At 44.7% G+C, this 24,243-nt stretch overlaps 1 protein-coding gene across 1 annotated transcript in view; it reads right to left on the reverse strand.

Moving 5' to 3' along the window:
* CSMD1 (CUB and Sushi multiple domains 1) overlaps positions 1-24,243 on the reverse strand; it is a 1,942,714-nt gene that overhangs the window by 68,617 nt on the left and 1,849,854 nt on the right. The window contains exons 51-52 of the mRNA XM_059384481.1: positions 12,962-13,156; positions 4,041-4,214 (exon numbers count right to left, since the gene is read on the reverse strand). Of these exons, the coding sequence (XP_059240464.1) occupies positions 4,041-4,214; positions 12,962-13,156 (369 nt within the window). The remainder of the gene's footprint in view (positions 1-4,040; positions 4,215-12,961; positions 13,157-24,243) is intronic.

Raw genomic sequence — 24,243 nt, forward strand, 5'->3', positions numbered from 1 at the left:
TGACAAATAAATAAAATCTTTAAAAAAAAAAAAATCAGCTGAATAATAACTCTGCAGTGAGCTCCCAGAGTGCGAGTGGAAGAGTCACATGTCTCTCACTTTCAATCAAAACCGAGAAATGATTACGCTTACTGAGGAAGACGTGAGGAAAGCCTTGACGGGCCCAAAGCAAGGCCTATTGTGCTGAACAGTTGGCCCCATTGTGAATGCAAATGAAAATCCTTGAAGAAAATTAAAAATGCTACTCCAATGAGCACACACGTGATAATAATAATGTGAACCAGCCTTATTATTGCTTATGTGGAAAAGGTTGAGTGATCTGGACAGGAGAATAAAGCAGCTTCAATGTTCCCTTAAGCCAAAGCCTGATCCAGAGCAAGGCTCGATTCTCAGTTCTGTGAAGGCTGAGGCAGGCGGGGAAGCTGCAGAGGGAAAGTCTGCAGCCTCTGGAGCTCGGCTGGTGGGATTCAGGGAAGCAGCCGTCTCCATGACGTGAAGGACCAGGTGAGGCCGCAGGTGCCCACGGAGACGCTGCAGCCAAGTCACCCAGGAGGTCCAGCTCAGAGAACAATGGACTGCACTCAACAACGGACTGCCGGTGTAGACCAAACAGCCTTCTGTCGGGAGACAACGCCATCTCAGACTTGCACAGCCACAGACAAGTCAATGCCCGGCTTCAGAGCTGCGAAGGACAGGCCGGCTCCCCTGTGAGGGGCTGATGCAGCCGGTGACTCTAAGTGGAACCCAGCGCGCACGTCCCATTCTGAAAATCCTAGTGTCCTTCAGCATCGCGCTCCGTCTACTCTGCCTGGGCCCTACACACGGAACGACACGGCCTGGATGACGGTGCGTCTGTCTACAACACGGTTCACTGAGTACGGTAAACCCACCTTTGGGGCCAAATGCTCAGAGAAAAAGATTTCTTTCAAAACACTGCTGCTCGCCGACAAGGCACCCGGTCACCCAAGAGCTCTGATGGAGACGGACCGTGAGAGTGACGTGGTTTTCACGCCGCTAATGCAGCGTCTGTCCTGCAGCCCATGATCAAGGAGTCATTTCAACTCTCACGTCTTCTCGCTGAAGGAATGCGTTTCGTAAGGTCACAGCTGCCGTAGATGGTGATTCCTCTCAGGGATCTGGGCAGAGTAAAACCCTTCCAGAAACGACTCACCATTCTAGATGCCACTGAGAACATCTGTGATTCCTGGGAAGAGATCAGAACATCAGCACAAAGAGGAGGTTGGAAGAAGGGATCCAACCCGCACGGATGACTTGGAGGGTCCGAGACTCGGTGGAGGAGGGACCCACAGACGGGGCGGAAGGGGCCGGAGAATGGGCATCCGAAGAGGAGCCTGCAGACGGGGCTGCACCGCTGTGCTCTCGGGGTCACACTCGGACAGACGAGGAGCTGCTTCTCGCGCAGGAGCCCAGAAGGTGGGCTCTTGAGATGGACTCCATTCCTGGTGAAGATGCTGGGAAGACTGTTGAAATGACGACCGAGGATTTAGAACATTCTGTAAACGTAGCTGATAAACCAGTGGCAGGGTTTGAAGGTCTAACTCCAGTCTGAATAAAGTTCTACAGGGGCTAAAGGCTATCAAACAGTACTTTATGCTACAGACAAACTGTGAAAGGAAGAGTCCATCAATGCAGCAAACGTCAATGTTCTTATTTTAAGAAATTGCCGCAGCCATCCCGATGTAAGCATCTACACCCTGATCAGCCAGCGGCCACCAACACTGAGGCAAGACCCTCCACGAGCAAAAAGATGACAAGTCATTGAAAGCTCAGGTGGTAGTTATTGTTTTTGAGCAGCTAAGCTATTTATTTATTTATTTATTTATTTATTTGACAGACAGAGATCACAAGTAGGCAGAGAGGCAGGCAGAGAGAGGGGGAAGCAGGCCCTGCTGAGCAGAAAGCCAGATGCGGGACTCGATACCAGGACCCTGAGATCATGACCTGAGCCGAAGGCAGAGGCTTTAACCCACTGAGCCACCCAGGTGCCCCAGATAAGTATTTTTAAATTAAGGTATATATTGTTTTCAGACAATGCTATTGTACATTAATAGACTACAGTACAGTGTAAACACAACCTCTATATGCATGGGAAACCAAAACAATCATTAGATCACTTTATTGTGATATTTGCTTTATCGTGGTGGTCTGGAACCAGATCCACAATATCTCCAAGAGAGGCCTATATTATGAATTAAACTTTCAAGTCTCAGTCATAATTGTGAAAGCATATCTACTGACTTTTAAACATCTTTACACTAAGTTTATTACCCATTCTAAACTCACTGCTTCGTAAAAAGACATGACGGTGTCATATCTAATATTGTTTAAGTAGTTTTTCTTTAAGATTCTCTGTCTCTTCTAATTTCAATATTCCTTATATTCTGATCCAGGTTCTAGAATGCTAATTTTTATATACTATTTTATATAGTATACATTCGCTCTTCATTTCCAGTTTAAATTTCTTCTGAACACTCCCTCTCCCAGAAGCTTCTAAGATATACTGCATCACACCAAAGCCACACTTTTGGGCACCCTGTCCCGGCCAACCATGCAGGATGTGCCCAACCTTACTACCTCAAAGTCTTTAGTCAGAAGATCCCACAGGAAAGGTGAAGGCTTGTTTGGGATCAGACTCCAGCAGGCTCCCTAATAGAACAGTTCCAGAAATTGGACGTGCCACTCAAACTCCCCAAGGCCACAATGACACTCTTACTCAATGAGATTTTCGTCAGTAATCAGCCCTAATCAAACGTAAATTACCATTGCTCTCCATCATCGCAGTCATAGCAGAAATGCAGATTTTTTAGATTCCCTGCTTCCCCTCTACGGTGTTGATGTCACAGACGAGAACCAAGAAGACCGACCCCAACGCAAGCTGCCTTGAAGAGGGTGGTGTTCAATGAACAAGACACCCCAGAAGAATGGTCAGGGAGACAGATAATCTCAGAAGCATTAGCAACTCTGAACACAAAGCATCACACATAGTCCAAGGGGGTTCTGCAGTCCACGGAAAACCACACTGACCACACCAACGGGAATATACGTGCACACACACAGTAGAATGCTAGCAGCTTCCATGGAGGGGTCACAGTGATTTCAAGAAAGCAGGTACCATTTTTTGGATAACTGAGAAACTCCCTTTGCTGGTTTTCTCTGGAATTACTACTTTAGTTTCATTATCTCTGTTTTTTTTTTTTCTCCCCAATTTTCCTGAGTATTTCTTCAAATCACCTCAAGTAAAAAGATCAGATTTTTACTATTCAAAATTTACTGGTCCTTGCTTTGGTTCTGACGTGATTTCCGGCCCACAGAGAGTCAGAAGCTTAAACTGTCCAGCTTCTATAGCTTTTGAGTGACTACAAAATTCCTGAGATCCCAGAAAGAAGTCGAAAGGGCGAAACGCAGTTAACATGTTTTACAAATTACTTGGAGACCTACAGGAGCATTATAAATCAGTATACATTGAAGCTGCCTATTCAAAAATTTCCTTATGTTTATTCACAAAAGATTTTTCAAATGAATAAAATTTTCAACTCAATTTTTTAAAACAAGCATGCATCAAATTTTCACCTTGGGGGAAAGGAAGAACCAGTTACTGTACACACGTTCCATCTGAAATAATTCATCGCACTAAACGTTGACTGATCTTACTACTTACTGACATATTTTTAAAAGTTTTAAAAGATAAAGTGCATCGTATTTCTGAATATCATGTTTGTGTGTCCTAAAATCCTGGCGACATTAAGGGCAGTGATGTCCTCAGCACTTTGTAAAATAGTGTTTAAGTCACTTAAGGCAATATGTGACCTTCATTTATTGGTCAGATTAAAAAAAAAAAAAAAATCCCTTTAGCTCCTTACAGAGGAAGTCCCGGGGTGAAGTGGAGTGTTAACACCAGAGGGAGGATTTAGTAGCTCAGTGGGAACATTTACAGCAAGAAGTGCCATGCTTTGCCCAACCGTACTGAATTTTTAAGGCTTATGTGAATGAAAGATGTGCCAGAGGCTAGATGAATTTACCCAGACATCGCGTTTCCGTGCCACTCCAGAGTCCGTTGGCTAAGCACTCTCTGACATGAGACCCCACAAGGGTGTAGCCCGTGTTGCACGTAAATATGGCCGTGGCCCCGTAGACCGTCAGTGTGCCGATCTTGTTACCGTTTGGGGGGAAGGAGAGGCTTCCACAGGAGATCACTGGAAGGAAAACAAAAAGTGAAAATTGTTTCAAGTCCACAGATTATTCTTTTGCTTAAAAATGACAAAATCAGGGGCGTGTGGGTGGTTCAGTCATTAAGCAGCTGCTTTTGGCTCCAGTCATGATCCCAAGGTCCTGGGATCGAGCCCCGCATTGGGCTCTGCCCAGCGGGAAGGCTGCTTCTCCCTCTCCCACTCCCCTTGCTTCTGTTCCCTCTCTCGCTGTGTCTCTCTCTGTCAAATAAATACATAAAACCTTACAAATAAATAAATAAGACTGAATCTTTGGTAAAAATATTTATTAGGGACGGGGATATCTGCTTAGGGATAGAAGGTCAACCACATAGAAAGCTTAATTTTCCTGCTTACACCCTTGAAATGAAAATGTGAGCATTTAGAGCGGATTCCAAAACCGTGCGGTGTATACACATCATTTCACAAGGAGGCTGGTCAGACGCATGGGTTGCCCACCTGCCCTCCTGGGGGCCCAGCCGGGAGCACCGCCAGGCGGTGACTGGACCTGGGAGGGCAGGAAGGCGGGAAGGAGAGAGAGCTTGCGCGGGCCAGCGACGGCGGCACACGACTGAGCGCGCTTGCTCCAGTGCAAGGCCGCCGTTCACCGTTTCTTCCGCTGACCCGCGTGACTCACTGGGACGGAGAGCTCCATACAGACTGTGGGGACGCCTGGCTGGCTCAGTGGGTTAAAGCCTCTGCCTTCGGCTCAGGTCATGATCCCGGGATCCTGGGATCGAGCCCCGAATCTCTGCTCTGCAGGGAGCCTGCTTCCTCCTCTCTCTCGGCCTGCCTCTCTGACTACTTGTGATCTCGGTCTGTCAAATAAATAAATAAAATCTTAAAAAAAATACTGACTTTGTGGCCATGTGGAGTCTCTCTTTATTGATTTATTTCTTTTTTAAAAAATGATTTTATTTATATATTTGACAGAGATAGAGAGAGAGAAACCATGGCGGGGGGGATGGTCAGAGGGAGAAACTGGGTCCCTGCTGAGCGGGGAGCCCAATGTGGGACTCGATCCCAGGACTCTGGGATCATGACCTGAGCCAAAGGCATGTGCTGAACTGACTGAGCCACCCAGGGGCCCCTGAGCCTTCCTGAGAACTAAAATATACAAAATCCAGGCCTCCAGGTGTTGTAGCTGGGGTCCCATTAGCCCCCGATGAACACCTGCTTTCCCAGCAGGATCAGTATCAGGGTCTACTTTCAAGCACAGGGTGATCGGGGTTGGGGAGATACAGTCAATGGGCACCTTCATTGTTGATCCTTATGGCACCACCCAACTCCCTGCACGCGGAACCCTGAAACGTCGGAGCACAAACGGTCAGTGGAATCTCAGGGAAAGAAGAAACCACAAGGTCATCAAGGCCGACGGCTCTTCAGGGGCTTACATGTGTCCCACACACCAAGGCGTTGAAGGCCACTGTCAGAGTTGCACAGAGAGCTCCCACGGCACTCAGTGAGTCACCGTGCACAAGGGGCTCAGAGCAAAGGTGGCGCGTGGCCAACAATTCCCGAGTCCCCGTGAACAGTCCACAGATCAGAGAAGGTAAGACGGTGAGTAAGAACAGATTCTGCCTTCAGGCTACTCAGGTTCAACGCCAGCTCTGCCAAGATCTCCTCCAGCTTCTGGGCTCTCATTAGCTCTTCTCCCCAGGGCTGACAGCAGCACCTGCTGCCCAGAACCGTGCGCTGCATTCAGAGAGAGGACACCGGCAAACAGCAAAACAACGCCGTGCGTGGGACCAGGGCTCGGTCAGGGTTAGCCGGGGCAAAGCAGACCTGGGACCCATCCTGTGAGCTGCATCAGTGGACCCCTTTACTGACAGTTCACGTGAAGACGAGTTTGCGGGTGTGGCCTTCACCGTCTCCTGCACCGGGCCGACCTTACTCGGAGGGGTCATAACCGTACTTCCGCTTCACACAGACAGACACAGGCTGGTGGTGTGTGTTCCGGGGCGACCGCTCATCGGCTTTTCTGGCCGTTCAGCTCCAGAAGAGGTCATGAGCAGAAGGTTGTTGGTTGACTGGTTTTGGGGGTCCCTGAACTCTTACGGCGTTATGTTTCATGAATTTAGTAACGTTGTTAACATGTGTGCTGTACCAAATGTGAACGAAATCCTGTATAATTTATTTTTTTACATTTATTATGAACTTTTCATTAAGCCTTTCCCAAACATGCTTTGAACTTCACCTTGAATTATGGTATTTAAAGACCCACGTGGAGTCACTTAGTATAACCGGACGGTGTGTAGAAACTTCTGCAAGGGTCAGGAAAGTGCTGACCAGCCGTGAGGTCTGAGCGCACGACCTCAGAGGTCACCCGCGCCTTCCGCGGACGCCCAGCAGCAAGGCTCGCTCTGCTCTGCTTCTGCACCATTCTTTCTGCCTCTGTTGGAAATATCCCGGAACGCACGTATTTTAGGTCTGTCCTCCACTAAGGTTCACTAGACTGGAAAGAAGAACTAATGGAGCAAACTTGTAGCTTTTCAGCAGCTGGATGATGGGGCTTCAGATGGCGCAGTCTCCGCTGGCAGCAAACCCATTCATTAATGAGCACGGCTGCACTCATCGGGGAAAGCTACTGTAATTGAACTGGAGCACTCCCCAACACTCACACACACACACACACACACACACACACACACTCACTGTTACACACACTCACTCTCACACACACTCACACACACACACTCACACACACTCACTCTTACACACACTCACTCTCACACACACTCTCACACACACACTCACACACACACTCACTCTCACACACACTCACTCTCTCACACACTCTCACACACTCACACACACTCACTCTCACACTCACACACACTCACTCACACACACACTCACTCACTCACACACACACACACACACACACTCACACACAGTCTGTCAAACACCCCAGGTAAGGCCTCATTTCCACGTTCTTCTCTCCCTCCAGTTTTCAAAATGAACCGTTTCCTTCTCCCTTTCCATTAAAGACATATTCACGCCCCCAGTCTAAAGCCCGGCCTCTGAGCTGTCAGAGCGCGAATCGCACACAGAGGGGGACCCGCTGGAGAGCCCCGCCTGCCCGCACTCTGCCCCAACATGCCGTCCATGCGGGGTCCCCTCACTTTCCCAGGAATGACAAGCCACCTGTCTCCCCTTCCCCCAGCAGGGAAGCCTCCTTCCCCCGGACTTCAGTCCCAAGAGTACCTTCATATCGAAATCCCCAACTCTGGAAAAAAAAACCCTATTGTGACACGAGGTTTTCATGCCTGCCAGGCCGGCAGTGCCATCAGAACTATGGCTATTATTAGTGAGGGGGCAAAGAGCGTAAGGTCAAGAGAAGGGACTGCCAACGATGTTCTCTCTGGAAGAGGCCTACACACAGAGAAGGACGGCAGACACAGGAGGTGGCGTGCATACGTATGGGGGGCTGCTTGTCACGCAGAAAGGTCAAAGGATACATGATCCTTTGTGCGTGTGCGAAGGCAGGCTTGTAGGCCACAGTCTGAGGTCATTGTATTCGGCCTGGAGAAAGGAAGCCAAGAAGCCTGGCTCGGAGTGAAAACATTCCCACATGCCGGCCCTGCTCCTGGGCTCAAGCGCGCCCCGAGAGTTCTTTAATGCCACTCAGACAAGTACTTGTGAGTCCGTGATCGGAAAATTCAACTTCAGGCTGCTCTGAATGGTCGACGTCCGCTCCTTCAAGGAAGGGAGGGAGAACGTTCCTTCTGCAGTTTCCTAGGACAGACGGAGCAGGCGGATGGACACATACTCCCTTGTGCTTGCTGTGTGCGTGAACCCGCTGGTAATGGAGGGGGCAGAGGCCAATAACGAATTTATTTTAGAAACGTAATGATCACCCAGGTGCACCCCCAGTTACAAATGGGAGGTTATCAAAGACCCACCCGCCTACGTCCTCATTTGATCCGGGTCTAATTTAACTCTAAATTAGCACTTAGGAAGGAGCCACAGTCCAGAGTCCAGGCTGTGTTTTCTGAATATCTATAATATGATGAACTCCCAGTGTAAGGCTCTCTGCGAGTTACATGTAAAATTAAGAATGCAAAGATGGTTTCTTCCTGTTTTACAGATTTCTGTGATAAATGTTTTTCTTTCTTTTCTTGGATAATTTTTAATTTTTTTTTACTTTTTTTTTTAAGATTTTATTTATTTGACAGAGAGAGAGAGAGAGATCACAAGTAGGCAGAGAGGCAGGCAGAGAGAGAGAGGGGAGGAAGCAGGCTCCCCGCTGAGCAGAGAGAGACCCGATGCGGCACTCGATTCCAGGACCCTGAGATGAACTGAGCCGAAGGCAGCGGCTTAACCCAGTGAGCCACCCAGGCGCCCTATTATTTTTACTTTTTAAAGCAATAAGTCAAACAAAGAAGTGCAACAAGAAGAAGTCAATAGCCTCCCACTTGGATGTAGTCCTTGTGCTAGGGAGCTACACGACAGTCTGGAGAGGGGACTTGAATCTGGTGATCTTGTCTCTTTAGGGGTAACCACTGGAAGTTGGTTCTCCTGAAAGAGAGTGACTGCAAAGCTCAAAGTTTCAAGGTGGGACTAGGTCTCCTGTTCTTTTCACCTGGGTTTGGTCTCAGGTAGCCTGGAGTTACGATAACACAGCCCCTTCAAAAAGTGGTGACTAAGCACTGCTTTTGTACTCAATACAGATATTCTTAGAAGGTAGTCAAGGATCACTCCTTCATCTGGAGCTAATTGGGCTAGCAAAAGAGGACATCTCCAAGTCCTTAAGCAAGAGGATAACTGAAACAGTTAGGTCCAGGTGATCTTGTGGACAGCAACATTCTAAGATGGACCTCAGACCAACTACATCACACATAAATACAATGTTAGCTCCTTAGTTACAGCAGAGATTAGAAAAACGACACCCTTGGAAATTCTCTTGGTTTAGTTCTATTAGGATGTAGAGAGTGACTTGGTATTTCTTTTGTGACCATGCTACTTCAGAATGGCAAATCGGCCTTACAAATGTGTCATTTTAAATTAATTTTAAGTCAGAACTTAAGCAGCATTTGAACTTCTTTTTTTTTTTTTTTTTTTAAGATTTTATTTATTTATTTGTCAGAGTGAGCACAGGCAGACAGAGTGGCAGGCAGAGGCAGATGGAGAAGCAGGCTCCCGCTGGGCAAGGAGCCAGATGTGGGACTCGATCCCAAGACACTGGGATCATGACCTGAGCTGAAGGCAGTGGCTTAACCAACTGAGCCACCCAGGGGTCCCGCAGCATTTGAACTTCTTGGGGCTTATCAAGCACTTACTTAGTTGCAAAGTATTCTACTACCAGGATTCATATCGGGTTTTCTGAGTGTATGTTGGCAAGGCAGGGAAACAGGAGATAAACGTAACTCACACGTGTTTTAAATATAAAATAGAATTAAAAGGTATTATGCCAAGAATGAACTAAAATATACCTTTACTTTTATTTTTCATAGAACCAAGAAAATATTACGTACATGTCAAGACTCTAAATTTTTTCCTTTATTTTTGATAGCAGTCATTACTATTTATAGAAATATGGTACATGGTAAGGTGTAATTGTATCATTGTTATTTTAAATAAATGAACAATGATGCTTTCCATGTAAATTTGAATGAACTAATATAAACACATTAAAATAATTCTTGATTTGAATTTATGTTAAAAATTTTACAAAGGTGTTTGGGGTCTGATGGGAAGCACAGCTCAAAGATGGTACCCTGAGATTTCTGCTTCCTGATGTAAAATCCTCTCCCCTTGATGTAGGCACAACCATGATGACGTTGTGAATTTCTTCTCTGAGCTAATCAACATGGGATTTTCTGTGGGGACTGACCCAGTCGAGGATCCCTTAAAGGAATGGAGGCCTTCCTGGAGCCAGAGATTTGAATCACAGGAGGGCCTGGAGGGATGGGCAGTGCATTGGACAGAGCTACACATGGCCCCCTGGAGCTGAGGGCATTTCCCAGGCCAGAATCAGCAACAGTGTGAGGACTCAGCTGTAAATTGCATGGACAGGAATTCCATCAACAAACAAGTGTGGCCCATCTTCCCCCAGTTCTGGCTCCAAATAAGAGCAGCCAACACCTTGATCTCAACCTTCAGCAGAAGACCCAGAAACTGTGACACAACAAGTCTGTGTTGTTTTACATTGTGTTTGTAATGATTCCATGGCAACAGAGGATGAAGAGAGGCCCCCAACAACGTTTACCATTATGAGGTGCTTGGGATGAAGGCTCTTGAAAACCACTAGTGTCGAAGAGGCTGGGGTATATATCCCATAGAGGTCTATAGGTCTATAGAATGATGCTGTTGATGGAGTTTCTAGGGTTGTGTTCTCTGGAATCACTTCCAAAATATTTCAACCAAAGAGAGAATTGGGGAGGGGGAGGGGAAGACTATTGAGATTTCAGATCACACCCCAATTTGAACACAATGTTGGCACTGTGATATCTCACTGAAACATCAATGTTTTGGCAAAGAGAAGAACATCTTTGATCACCTCTTTGGGTAGGGTAAAACTTTAAAAAAAAATCAGTAGAGACAGAAATTAATTTAAAATATCCATATCAAGTATTTTTGGTGGGAAGAAAACAAAAAACTTTCAGTTTGGTTACAAAAATGATGATAGGCTTGGTGTCAGCTTTCCCTACCCACCAATAACATGAACAACACAAGTGGTCTCTAACACCATTATCCACCAAAAGGGCTCCTTGGAGAATGGCTGATTCCATGCTTAGGCAAGGAAAAAAAATCAGGATGAGCATGAAACATCCTATCTTTATGCAAGAACGGGACAACTTCAAAGACATCAGAAGGACAAGATGGAGTCAAGTAGAAGGGACTCACTCTGGACACACTGCGATGATGTGATCTAGTAACCTTGATAAAAGATAAATCAAATAAATAAATAAAATGAAAACACACACAAATAGCAAGCAATGACTTCATGGACTCTACTGACTCTGGACAAGGTCACATGATCATGATGACACTCAAGAGAGACAAGTCACAAAGTACGGTACAACCACTCATGACAAGCAAGGCCAGTCAATGCACAGCTGACGATGTATGAAATCCATCCACGTGCTGAGTCAGCGGGAGATGTCCCCGCATACACGGATTTCTGAGTGCTGATCCTGGACCAGACTCAGTGTTAGAATCACCAGACTGAAGTCCATTAGAGTCAGGAGGACAGATTTCCTAGGATTTCAGAAGGATGGAGACAAAAATACAATTTGTGGATGGTAGAATCCCAGTGCTGCTTTCTACCCCTCAAAAAGGAGGTGGAAACTTGCTGCTAAGGAGTTTGGTTCAACAATCAGGAAAGCCTGGTCTTGTAAACACTGTTCTAAACATGAGTCTCCTTCAGTGTTGGTTCTCCTAGAATGGAGATCTGAGCCTTTAATGTAAAGTGTAGGGCGTAGCAAAGACACAGCAGACACCATCCTACCCCGGTGCCCCAGACAGCTAGAGAGACCAGCCAAAACTACACTGACTGTTGCATTGGCAGAAGCCCTGCCCTGCATGTGCTCCCCACTCCCAGGAAGTTCACTGGTGCCTATTTTTAACACTGATTCTGGCTTAAAACTGACAGAAAGGTTGTTGTCTAGAAAAGTCTGAGATAGGCCAAAGGTAGAGGCTCCCAAATCGTTCTCCTCCACTCTCCTTGATGACCTTAAGGACTGAGCCTCTGAATCACGATGCTTTGAAGGGGGTTAGGGGTGTGTATGTGGAAAGGAGGGGATCCGCTAACTCAGATGGGGGGAAACCCAGGGGAAATGCACTAGGAGCCCAGGAAGCAGGTAATGAGTCAAACCAGGACCTTGTGAGAATGACAAGGGAACCATGAGTAATTTACGTGGAAAACAGGCTTCTGGCAGGGCTGTCTGGGCACCTGGGGTACTGTCCACCTTGACTCCGAGTGAGCTTGTGAAGTTCACTAACCCTCCCTAATTTACCTTCATGTTCTTGGTGAAGAGCTTAATATGTGTTTAATTGCCATTGGTTCTATTAAAGTTGAATTAGAATGGCCATGTCAAAGACAGCAAAGCATTAATTCTTCTGTCCTTTTTGTTTTTATGCTGGTTTATTCTTGCAAAGCTGTGTGTTTTATACATTTGACACTGGTCTAACTATTTGGTTTGTGCATGGTAATTCCCTGTGAACAACTTGCTAACGACTCTGTGTTAAACATATCAGAATCACATAGTGCTCTGAACAACATGAATATTGTCTTATTTCTCTATGTATTCATTTTTATTATGAAACCCACTCAAAAGCTTAACCGCTTATCTTGTACCTTTGAGAATAATAATCGTCCTTTTCAAGACAGTCATTATTTAAGCATACAATATCTTCAGCATAAATACTATTTCCCACGCTCCTAATTAGGTTTGACTAGTCAGTGCATGGAATAAGAGATATCTTTCTAAACATAGGCCTGGATTTGTTTTTGAGCTGATTTGAAATATCTGAATATTCTATTATTTTACATATATAAAGTGCGATCATTAATTAGAAAAAGACAACATTCAACCTTTTATCCAGCAGTCATATGTTTTAAGCATGACACAAGAAAATCCATATTCATCACTATAATGACAGGAAATACCATTTGGTTATATTACTAATCTATAGACTCGATCACTTACTGGGGTGGGTTAAAGGTGGCTGCCAGTGACATCAATCATTCAGAATGGCTGCGCCATCTGGGAAGGGCACCCGTCACTCACCTCGACATCTGGGCCTCTCTTCCCCGATGCTCCAAGTTCCGTTCGCTTGGCACTGCACCAGCCTCTGGCTCTCCAGGAAATACCCAGGGCTGCAGCTGAGGACTACCTGAGCTCCATACTCATTCAGGGATCCCGAAACCAGTCTCCAGGTGACGTGATCCGAGAGCTGAGCCTCAATGCTGGGACAAGTTACCGCTAGAAGAGAAACATAACAACACCATTTTTTTCTCAAAGGATCAGATCCTGTCTGTTTTTAATGTTAAGGCCCTTCTATATGAAACTGATCTTCCTGTGCAAAACAAAACCCATTATCTACTATTTCAGGTACTTTGCTTCACCACCCACATGGTCACAGCAGGACGATCGTGCATATAAAATACACTTGACAGCCTCCAGGGCAGGGCCACGGGTGACCTTGCAGTGACATTGTGATGGAAAGGGGGAAAATCACCCACACAACGTTGCATAGTTCATTTGGATGGAAAATCTGCATCAGGTAAACGAGCACATGCATAGAAGAATCTTGCATATAATTTGTCTCCATTTCCTCTGAGGAATTTGGAATAGAGTGGAGTAATTGAAAACCAGCTTGGACACAAGTTATCAGAAAAGCAGGTGTCCTCATGCCCTTCCTCCTTATCAAACACATCTATATTTTACATATATATACACCTATATTTTATACACCTATATACACCTATATTTTATACACCTATATACACCTATATTTTATATATATATATATTTTTACATATATACATACGTGTGTGTGTGTGTGTGTTATTGGATTTATATGCACACTGCATTAATACTGGGCAGACAAATGTTCAATATATCTCAGAGAAGACAATCTTTTCCTGCTTTTAGGAGAAAGTCTAGAATTACAGTAACTACTTCATAAAGAGCAGTAGCTACGAATATGACAACAGTGATGCTATCAGGAAAGGTGGTAGCTTCCCATTCTGGAGTGGGCTTCAAAGGATCTGCAGAGATGCTGAAATATATGCAAAAGTTAATGTATGTGAGTATATATATTTTCTGAAAGGTACAATAATATTTCAAATGAATTTTACGAAGTTGGGACCCCACTTCCTCAAATATGAATACCTATCACAGTAAATCACCTTCAGAATTGACCCCAGAGATTAATTTGTTGAGCCTGGATGAGGCAGCTAGAATAACCATAGCTTTTTCAAAATGATACTAATAAATAATTTTACTTATTTAAAAGCAAATTAAATTGAAAAGTAAATTCTGTACAAGTTTAATATAATTTAATTAGGCATATTCAAATGTTACAAAAATCTCATCAAATCTTCTATCAGTAAGTTACTAATACTATGTGCAAATAAACTGAAAAAAAGGACTTTCTGATATTGTTATGATAATGTTTCAATGAGGTTTAAAAAGTGAGAAGGACTTGCTAATTAAAAAGTAACCCTAGATTTATTTCCCTTAAATATCTATAAATAAAATGATTATCTAAAATTTATATGCATTCAAAAATGGCTATTCCAAAGTCCTACATGTATGACTTGAAATCATAAAAATACTAGAAGAAAGGACAGGCAATAATTTTTCTGACATTGGCTGTGGAAACATTTTCCTAGATATGACTTCTTCGGCAAGAGAAGCAAAAGCAAAATTAAACTATCGGAACTGCACCAAAATAAAAAAGCTTCTGCACAGCAGAGGAAACCATCCACAAGATAGAAAGGCAATCTCCTGAACACAAGAATATATTTGCAGATGATACACCCAATAAGGCTTTAATATCTAAACCATATAAAGCACTTATATGACCAAACACCAAATAACACAATTAAAAAATGGGCAGAGGATCTGAATAGACACTTTTCCAATGAAAATTATAGAGGGCCGACAGACACCTGAAAAGAGACTCGACATCACTTACTAGCAGGGAAGTACAACTCGAAACCACAATGAGATACCATGTCACACCTGCCAGAATAGAAACACTCATGAAACAACAAATGTCGGTCAGGCGGTCAAAGAAAGGGACCCTCGCACACCGTTGATAGGAATGCAGACTGCAGCCGCTGTGATAGACAGCATGGGGTTTCCTCAAAAAATTAATAGAATTACCTTTTGCTCCAGTAATTCCACTACTGGCTGTTAACCCAAAGAAAACAAAAATACTAATTTGAAAAGATGCAGGCTCCCTTACATCTGTTGCAGAATTATTTACTATAGCTAAGAATCTGGAAGCAGCCTAAGTACCCATGGAAAGATGAATGAACAAGGGTGTGGGGTATGTACACACACACACACACACACACATACACACACACACACAAACACAGGAATATTACTGAGCCATAAAAAAAGAAAAAAACGTTGTCATTTGCAGTGACACGGAAGGAGCTAGAGAGCACGATGCTAAGTGAAATGCGTCTGTCCGAGAAAGAGGCCACCGGATCCCGTGCATATGTGGGATTTAAGAAACAAAACAAATGACCAACAAGAACCACAAGAGGCAGACTCTTGCACATAGAAGCCAAGCGGGTGGTCGGCAGAGGGAGGTGGGTGGGAGATGGGGGGATGGGTGAGGGGTTAAGAGCACATTTACTGTGATAAGCACTGAGTAAGGAACAGAGATGTGGAATCACTGTATTGTACACCTGAAACTAATATAACACTGTATGTTCCTTGTAACTGAATAAGAAAACAACAGAACTTGCATGGATATTCAAGCATTTTACCTAATGATACAAGCAAAACTTTTCTCTAACTGGGATACCTTTAGAATTCCAGGCAAGATGACGATTTTTGAAAAGTCTCCGGTGCCTTTAGCCAATCCATAGCTCGGCTTTAATCCCACTGCTGTTTCAAATAAAATTCATTTCATTTCACCAAGGGTAATTCTAAAATGAACCTGGCCATTTTCAGTCGCTTGGACTAACTTTTCCAAGCTCTACTTCTCCCAGGAAGGATGCGACGCGGGCGTGCCCAGGGGAATCGGTCATTTTTGGAGCTAGTACTACCTACAGTGGGGATCTCCACATTCTGGATGATTACCTCTCCCTTTGTGAAAATGCTACTTGCTTTGCTTTGTAATTATCCGACTCTGGTTTAATTGTTGGCTTGGATCTCTTCCCCCCTGGTAGGCCACAAGCTCTTTCACTGTAAACACTATGTCTTGCCCCCTTTTTTCTCGAGCATTCTCCCTGCCCTTAAACAGGTGCTGGTGACGTATTTATACCTGCTTGCGTGCGTGTGCAACTGCTTTGGAAAACAATGTACTAAGAAGATGCAGCAGAAAAACAAACAAAACAAAACAAAACAAAACAAAAAACAAACAAAACCCCCCAAAAGTGGAGGTGAGAAGTGGAGCAAGGGGTGGGGGCTGGGAAGCGGAGGAAAGAGAGAGGGAGACTGGAATAGGTATTTAATGTGGAGGTTCGCCCGTCCTTCTGTACTCCAAAGAGGGGGCAGGGGAAGGTTCTTGGAAACCGTCGCCATTGTGATTCTGTTCAATGTTTTCCAAGATGCTCTGAGGGAGCAGGAGTAGCCCGTGTGTGAGTGTGAGCGAGTGAGGACACGGTCTGGGGGCTGCAATCCCAAGGCAGATAAACCACGTTGGTGTGAGAGCACAGTTTCCTCCAGGCAGGGGGAAGAGGCCGCTGGACAGTCTGTTCTGAGTGCACGTCGGCATCCACGAGCAAAGCACACCCGCTGCCCCAGGCACCAGGGAGCCCTGAGCAGGTGCGGCCAGTCAAGTGTTGGGGAGAGGGCGCCCCAGGAGGCTGTGCCCACAGGAGCCTCGGCCCGCTGGCAGGGCAAACGGCAATCCTGTGCCTGAGTTCGGGGCCTGCACAAGGAAACAGGATGCTCTGCGGGCCCCAAATACCGCTTCCATTCTCCCCGTGGTGTTTCTGTGAATTGAGCCGCCCCCGTCGCCCAGGTCGCAAACCTGACTCTGGTTTCCTCAGTTCTTCTCCCAAACCTCCCTGGAAGGGACAGATCTGCTGACGCTTCCGCATGCCACCCTGTCTCCTGCCAAAGCTCACCCCCCCCCCCTTCCACGTGGCCACAAGCAAGCTCTTACTTTTGGTGTAAAACTCTACCTGTGTGCCTTTCAAGGAATTAAAAATATGTATGTATTTCTCTTTGCACTTTTTCATTAAAGACCTAAAAGTTGTCCTTGTAAGTTTAAATAATTGACAGCTTATGACAAGCGAATTATGGTAACGACTTATACCTCAAGTAAAAACAAAAACAAAAAACAAAAACACTTTTCCTCAGATCCAAGACAATTAAAAAAAACAACAATTTGATACTTTCAAATGTTCATTTTTATAGAATATATGTCTACCCCCAAATTTATTTCATTCTGTATTCCCTTGAATTGTCCTATTCCATAGTCCCCACAGAAACACATTCTAATGTGATTTTAGGTTTGAAAGCTTTATAACTAGTCCCGTCATATTTAACAACAGCAAAGTTCTGTTGTCATTCTATTAATAATACATAATTGATTACATTAAAGATATAATAATTTTTATGACTATTTTAAAAGAAGAAAGTGGCATTTCATTGACAATATGCTCCGCTATTCATTTTGACATTTAGGACAAATTACTGAGCCTTGTTGACTTATGCATTACTGATCTTTAGAAAGAGACAAACTTTACTTTCAATTTTATTGCTAATTATTACTTTTTACAAGTGTTTTGTTATAACTATTTTATTCCTGCTAAGAAAACTTGGCATAAATCAGAAGGTAAAGGAAATAGGTTCTCAGCGCTTTCTCTCCCAATGCTTCACCCTCCTCTCTGGCTGTAACACCAGATACCGGCATCACCAGAAACCAACGGATAGAAAACTCCTTAAATGCCACTGGAAACAAAAAGCCGGAAGCCACTAGACTTCCACAAAGGAAGCCCCTCATTTCCCTGCACTCGAGCCAGCGAGCCAGCGTTCTGTGTTTTCACCCCCGTTTGCTGCTTGGACGGTTTTTAGTCTGTTTGCTTATTTGTCCTTATTATTGTCATTCCGATTGGTGGTTTCTTTCTGCTCCTTAGGCTTCCAGGTAAATTTGTATGGAAACACCCAGATAGAAAATGCACAAATTAGTATTGCACAGTTCAATGGGTTTTTACATTGTAAACACCCCTCATGTGATCGGTGCCAACCTAAAGAATCCGAACGTTAGCTGCACCCAAGAAGCTCACCTGGGCCCCCATCAGCACCACCTGCCCAGGCTTCAGGGACAGGAGGGATGTCATCCGAGCTCGAAGGACAGACACGTGCCCTCTAACCTACACAACCTTTGCTCAGGTCCTTGGATAAGCATTCACACCTGCTACTGAGTCTTCTCTCAAACAATGTATCGGCTCCCCAAGTTCATTAGCAACATATTAGCCCACCAGTTGCTTCACGTTCTTGTCAACGCCGGGTCTGCAGTCTTTTGCATTCTAGAAACCTGTAGTCCCCATGTGGGAGGTTAGTGTCGGCTAACAGATCCTCTGCATTCTTCTCACTGAAGTTCAAAAAACTGTGTTTCAAACACATCCTTCAAGTATCTTCGCCCTTCCTGGATTTGCCTTGACCAGGCTTGTAAACACGTGATTTGAGAGACGGAATATAAAAATTTAATGGGGCCCCCATGTATCTTCTTTTTCCTTTGGCGCCGGGAATCCACGTGTCGTTTTGACGTCCTTCCCTAAGCCAAGCTCATGCAGGGGGGACAACAGGATCCACGAGGCTGCAGTTTTACAGAAGCTTTAGGTCTGACCTTTCTCACTTACGCCTGTGACCACCTTGCATCAATTTTGTCCACGCCGAGTGCAGGGGCTCAAAATTCGTCTTCTCCATACGTGTTTCCAGTGAGCCACTCGCTCCCAAACCCACCTTCTCCCGCATTGTGCCTTTGCTGGAATTCAACCCCGTGTGTCCTGGACTCTGCATTCTCTGCGCCAGCTCTGGTTGTGCTCCCCTGTCCGGTACCTCCCTGGCTTAATTCCTGTGCCTGCACGATGACCAGACAGCGGGAGCTCTAAGACTATTCCACATGACCTCTGCTCCGCGTGTGGACACAGGAGAAAGTGCAGCGCGCACAGCAGGGCTGCGCTGATGAGTGCAGTTCGGGGAACCCCTGGGAGGTGGGCCTTGAACCTCCAGAAAAGGGGCGGAAGGGAAATAGAGTGGGCGGCATGCAGCGGAGTGTGGACGTGGCTGTTGCTGGACGATGAGACTGCACAAGGCTTTGCCTCCTTCTGTCACTTCTTCTGTGGGCCCCAGGCTGCCCACACAGGAGCCACGCCAGAGAAAAAAGCCCATCACCTGATCGGGGGATTTAGGACTACGAGCCTGATGGCCATAAGAGTACGTTTATTTAAGAAAAATAAGTAAATTTTAGTGAAAAATAGGCTGGAAAAAAATGAAAGCTGAAAGTCGTTTTTTTGTTTGTTTGTTTTAGGAAAAAAAAAAAACCCTCAAAAGAGTTAAACTAAGAGCCTGTGAAAGAATACACTGTATTTTGGTACAAAAATACATGCTTACACACAGATGTGTCACACACACATGCATATATACTGATATAAGCTATGCATGTACACAATATTTGTCGTGTAAATATGACACACACTGTGCAGTTAAATAAGTCAATGAGTAATTATTTAACAAGGGGTCACTTAGAAAAACAATGTTTTCGCTGTATTCTTAATTTTTCATTTCTTCCCACGACATCCCAAGCTGGCGGGTAAAAGAGGAAGGAGAACCAAGCGCGAGCTCCGGGAGGACCAAGCGCGAGCTCCGGGAGGACCAAGCGCGAGCTCCGGGAGGAGGGCAGACGCACGCCGCGCGAGGACAGGCGCACGCAATGACGCGCGCGCCACTGGATGTTTTGCTCCATGCGGATGTTCCATTCTGGGACAGTAGGTGCAACAGAAGAATGGGGTAAGTGGGACTGAGTATCTGCGGGACGGCAGAGTCAGGGGAGCCGAGCTAAGGGCCGAGCAAGGAGCCCAGGAAGGAGGAAGAGCGTGCGGAAGCCCCCGAGGTCAGATGCTGTGGTTTTCCACTCTGGCCGCCGGCCGGCCCCCCCGACAGAAGCCAGCCAGGCGGGGAACGGGGGTCTCTCCTAAGACTTACAAAGACAACGTGGAGTTATAGTCACAGGCCAACACAGAGCACTGGGAATGCCACTGCGCTGAGAGTTTGAAAGAAAACGCTGCATTCTCCCTTTGGAGCCTCTCAGACTGGAACTCACTGGGGTTTGGTCCAGGCCCTGCCCGTGCTCCCCGATTACCCGCAGCCACAGACGGCTGCGACGGACGGCCGCCGCTTCTGCAGACTCGCATCCATGTCGTGTTTTCCACAAAGTCCCTTTCCCGTGGTAGATGGAATCGTATACACAACCTCACACTCAGCTGACCCTTGCACCAGCACTGCGACCAGGACAATGTGTTTTCGCTGTGATAAGGCAGTCAGCTCAGGCTCACCCAAAGCAGGCCAGAATCTTCACCGCTGTCCTGCCTTTTCTCTGACCCGGTCATTTCTTCCACTTCTAGGAACAACGCAAGCACGTTGCGTTTACTCCACATGACTAGAACAAGTGATGCCGCACATGGTCTTCAGAATTAAGTCAATGAGGACTCTGGGCACACTAGCCTATGAATGTTGTATAAATAATAACATAATTTAAAAAAAAAGTTTTAAAAGGCTAGTTCATCTGGAAAATGTAGCGAGAGAAAGCATCCTCTTTACATAAATCTTATAAATCAGTTTTTATGACAATTTTAAGTGAATAAGTTGCCAGGTCTACTTTAGGGAAATTAAATATTTTCAATAAATAAAGGCTTAAAAAATAAATTTAAAAATGTAGATTTGGCTGGGTGATATAAAGTACACAGTCTGCCAGTTGACCTTATATTTTTTCCTTTATAAAAGAGGAAATATGGGGGCGCCTGGGTAGCTCAGTCGGTGCAGCATCTGCCTTTGGCTCAGGTCATGATCCTGGGGTCCTGGGCTCGAGTCCCGCTTTGGGCTCCTGGCTGGCATGAAGTCTGCTTCTCCCTCTTCCACTCCCCCTTCTCATGCTCTATCTCACTCTATCAAATAAATAAATAAAAATCTTCAAAATAGGAAATACAGATTCTCTTCTGTCACCTTAAAGAAAACAACTCTCATGGAACCATTTTCTGGTATTTCGACAAGTTCCAGAGAACATGTGTTCCCAACCATTCCCAAGTATTTGACACAGTTCATAGCATTAAGTGTTGATGAGCTTGACAAAGTAAAAATCCCAGAATGATACTTCTCAGATCAGCTCAGCTGAAAGTGCAGACCATGCAAAGCTCCTGTGCACAAAAAGGGGAAACACATTTCTCTATCTTGTGAACATTTCAGCGACAACACAAAATGTTTTGCATTGTACTGGAGAAATCCTAGCTTTTACTCTTACCATGAGTGATTCTGATTTAGGATAGACTCACTCAGCCAGTGGCAAAGCAGGAAGACTAACAGGTGCTTTTGTTTAAGATATTCAGACAATGACAGTATTCCACTATAAATAAAAGCCCTTCAGCCTCCCCCCCCCCTCATAAATTACAGACACGTATCATAAATCTTCTGGAATATTCCAATCAGCCCCTGCTTGTCAGGATGCAATTGTGATTTCTCACTTAACAACCGATTCTCCCCCATCATACTCAATGCGGCTAAGTGCTTCTTATTACCAAGTTCAGTTCAAGCACATTTAATTAGATTTGTAAAATTACAATTCGATGCCATTGGAGTAAAATGATTTAAGCAGCCTCATAATGTTCTTCCTACTCACAACTTAAGTGAGCTTTCAGCATGTCAGCAACGATCTGGACTCTCTGGACAGGGGAGGGAGAAGTTGGTTTCTGTTCTGGAGCATTAGAAACTGAAGAACACGCCTGCTTTGGTGTAGGTAAATAATGAATATAGGGTCCTCGGGGGAAGCACCGTACAGGGGCAATGGAAATGCGTTCCACACCCTCCAGTTTCAACATCGCGTGGTAGGAAGCCCCTTGACAAAGACTGGATTGAGAGTATGGGAAGTATGGGACTCTTAAGGAAATAACTTGGTTTTGGATTTTCGTTATATCAGATTTTAACCAAATGCTTAGTGTGTGTTATTTAGAATAAGAGTGGTGAGGGACGCCTGGGTGGCTCAGTCAGTTAAGCATTACCTTGCGCTCAAGTCGTGATCCAGGGTCCTGGGATCAAGTCCCACATCGGGCTCTCTGCTCAGGGGGGGGTCCCCTTCTCTCTCCCCCCTACCCTCCCCCTGCTTGTGTTCTTGCTCTCTCTCAATCAATAAATAAATCTTTAAAAATAGAATAAGAGTAGCAAATTAATAAAGAGCAAAATCATGGAGTTTTAAAAGCAAACTTCTAGCAGGTAATTTATGGGTCACCTGAGAGCAATCAACTTTTCACCCTCAGACCAAAAACGTCCAAACACTTCAGAGCCCCTACCCACCCCCTCTCCAAGGTTCCTGACTAAATCTGAAACCTCTGAACATTCCTATATTCTGACCCTGAAATTGCTGGACTTCTCATTTTGTTGACTACTGCCTTTTTCAGTTATGAACTTCATCCAAAAGCCTCTTGAGATCAGACATTTTCTGTCCCGGTCTTCTTGTGATTTTGCTGCTATGTTAGTCCTAATAAATATATCTTAGTCAAGTCGAACCCTAGAGCATTTACATAACTGACTGTAGCTATGCCAAAAAACTAATATTCCAACTCTACTGTAGCGTAAACACCTTCCAGGAAATCTGTTCTCAATAAGAAAACAAGACCAGTGTTGGATTGACTTAATCCATGTAGTGATAATAGGAAATATGCTTCAGAATTTTTTTGTAATTCTATAATCTAGGTTTGCCAGTAGAGCTATTTTTTCAATTACTGAATGGCTTATTTTTAATTATACTAAATGAGTCTAAGCCACCCCCTGGACAGGATGAAATGGTGCTGCTAATCTAAGTGAAGATTAAAAGTACAAAATCTCGGTGTTTCACAATGTCATTGACTGCACTTCCAACAAAGGAATCCACAACACTGATGTCACCGTTTTATTAGCCCCACTTTCTAAGGTCATGGTTTCAGTAGGCACCGACAGTCAACACTGAGCCAGCTACTAGTAAGTTCCTATAATTAGGAACATCTTTAGAGTTTTTGGGGAAAGAAAATTGCTTGCTCAAAAATATTTAATGCATTTGCTTAAATATTCTTTCCCATTTCCCCTAGTGAAAACTGCCTCCTTGCATTGTTTGAAATAAGAGTCTAACAATGTCTCCTGGGTAATTGTAGGTTATGATGAATGTGACCCTAAATCTTAAAATTATTGTATATATAGCACAGTTAGTGCCATGAGAGCAGGGCCAGGACCCTGCCCAAAGACCCCTGAGCTCTATTATGGAAATAAACAGTACAAACTAGGAATTGGTGTCTATGCCCGTGGTCATTCAACTAATGTAAGCCACGAGGAAATGCTGTATGAATGGCTGAAGATCCCTACTTTATTGGTCAGATCCTCAACCATTAATGCTCTGGATACAGGCTGGCAGAGACCTGAAGGAGAAGATAAAAGAAGAGTGGGCAGCCATGGATGCTTCCAGAACGTTGGTGGCACTTTGCTGTTGAAAGGATGAGGAAGGCGCCTGGGAAGCTCGTGTGTAAGAAGGCATGGCCAGTGGGAGTAAAGGGTCAGCTACGTCCTCTGACTCTGGCACTATGATGATGTCAGTACGGAACAAATTGTGATGTCAGTACAATAAAGGTGGCACGCACATGCTTTCCTTCCATGAAGACTCCACACACAAAGGATCACGTGTTACATCATGACCACACTTGAGAAGGGGCTCAACTCGAAAACTTGAGACCTGAAAACTGCCTTCTAGCAATGTTTAAATTGTTTCTAAATTCTTATAATTCAACGCATAATATTGCACATGGCATCTGGTTACATTCTTCTTTAAAAAACTTCAGTACGGGTGACAGATGAATGGAAACATTATTTTTGGTTGGTACGTGATTAAACATTCAGAAGAACCAGCATCACATCATTTTGTGGGGAGATTTAGTTCAAGAACTCAGAGAGCTAGGGATCTGTGTTATGCTTCCAATCTTCCCAGACTTTAGGTTTAGAATCATCATAGGAAAGTTAAAAAGTCCATATACCTATATTTAGTAAAATTAATAAACTTCATCATTCAATGGAATAGAATAGAATATTAGTTATGTACAGAATATGCAGAATGACCTTTAAAGTGTTGTGTTCAATAC

Source organism: Mustela nigripes, chromosome 18 (genome assembly GCF_022355385.1).
Source record: "Mustela nigripes isolate SB6536 chromosome 18, MUSNIG.SB6536, whole genome shotgun sequence".
In the NCBI taxonomy this organism is placed as follows: domain Eukaryota; kingdom Metazoa; phylum Chordata; class Mammalia; order Carnivora; family Mustelidae; genus Mustela; species Mustela nigripes.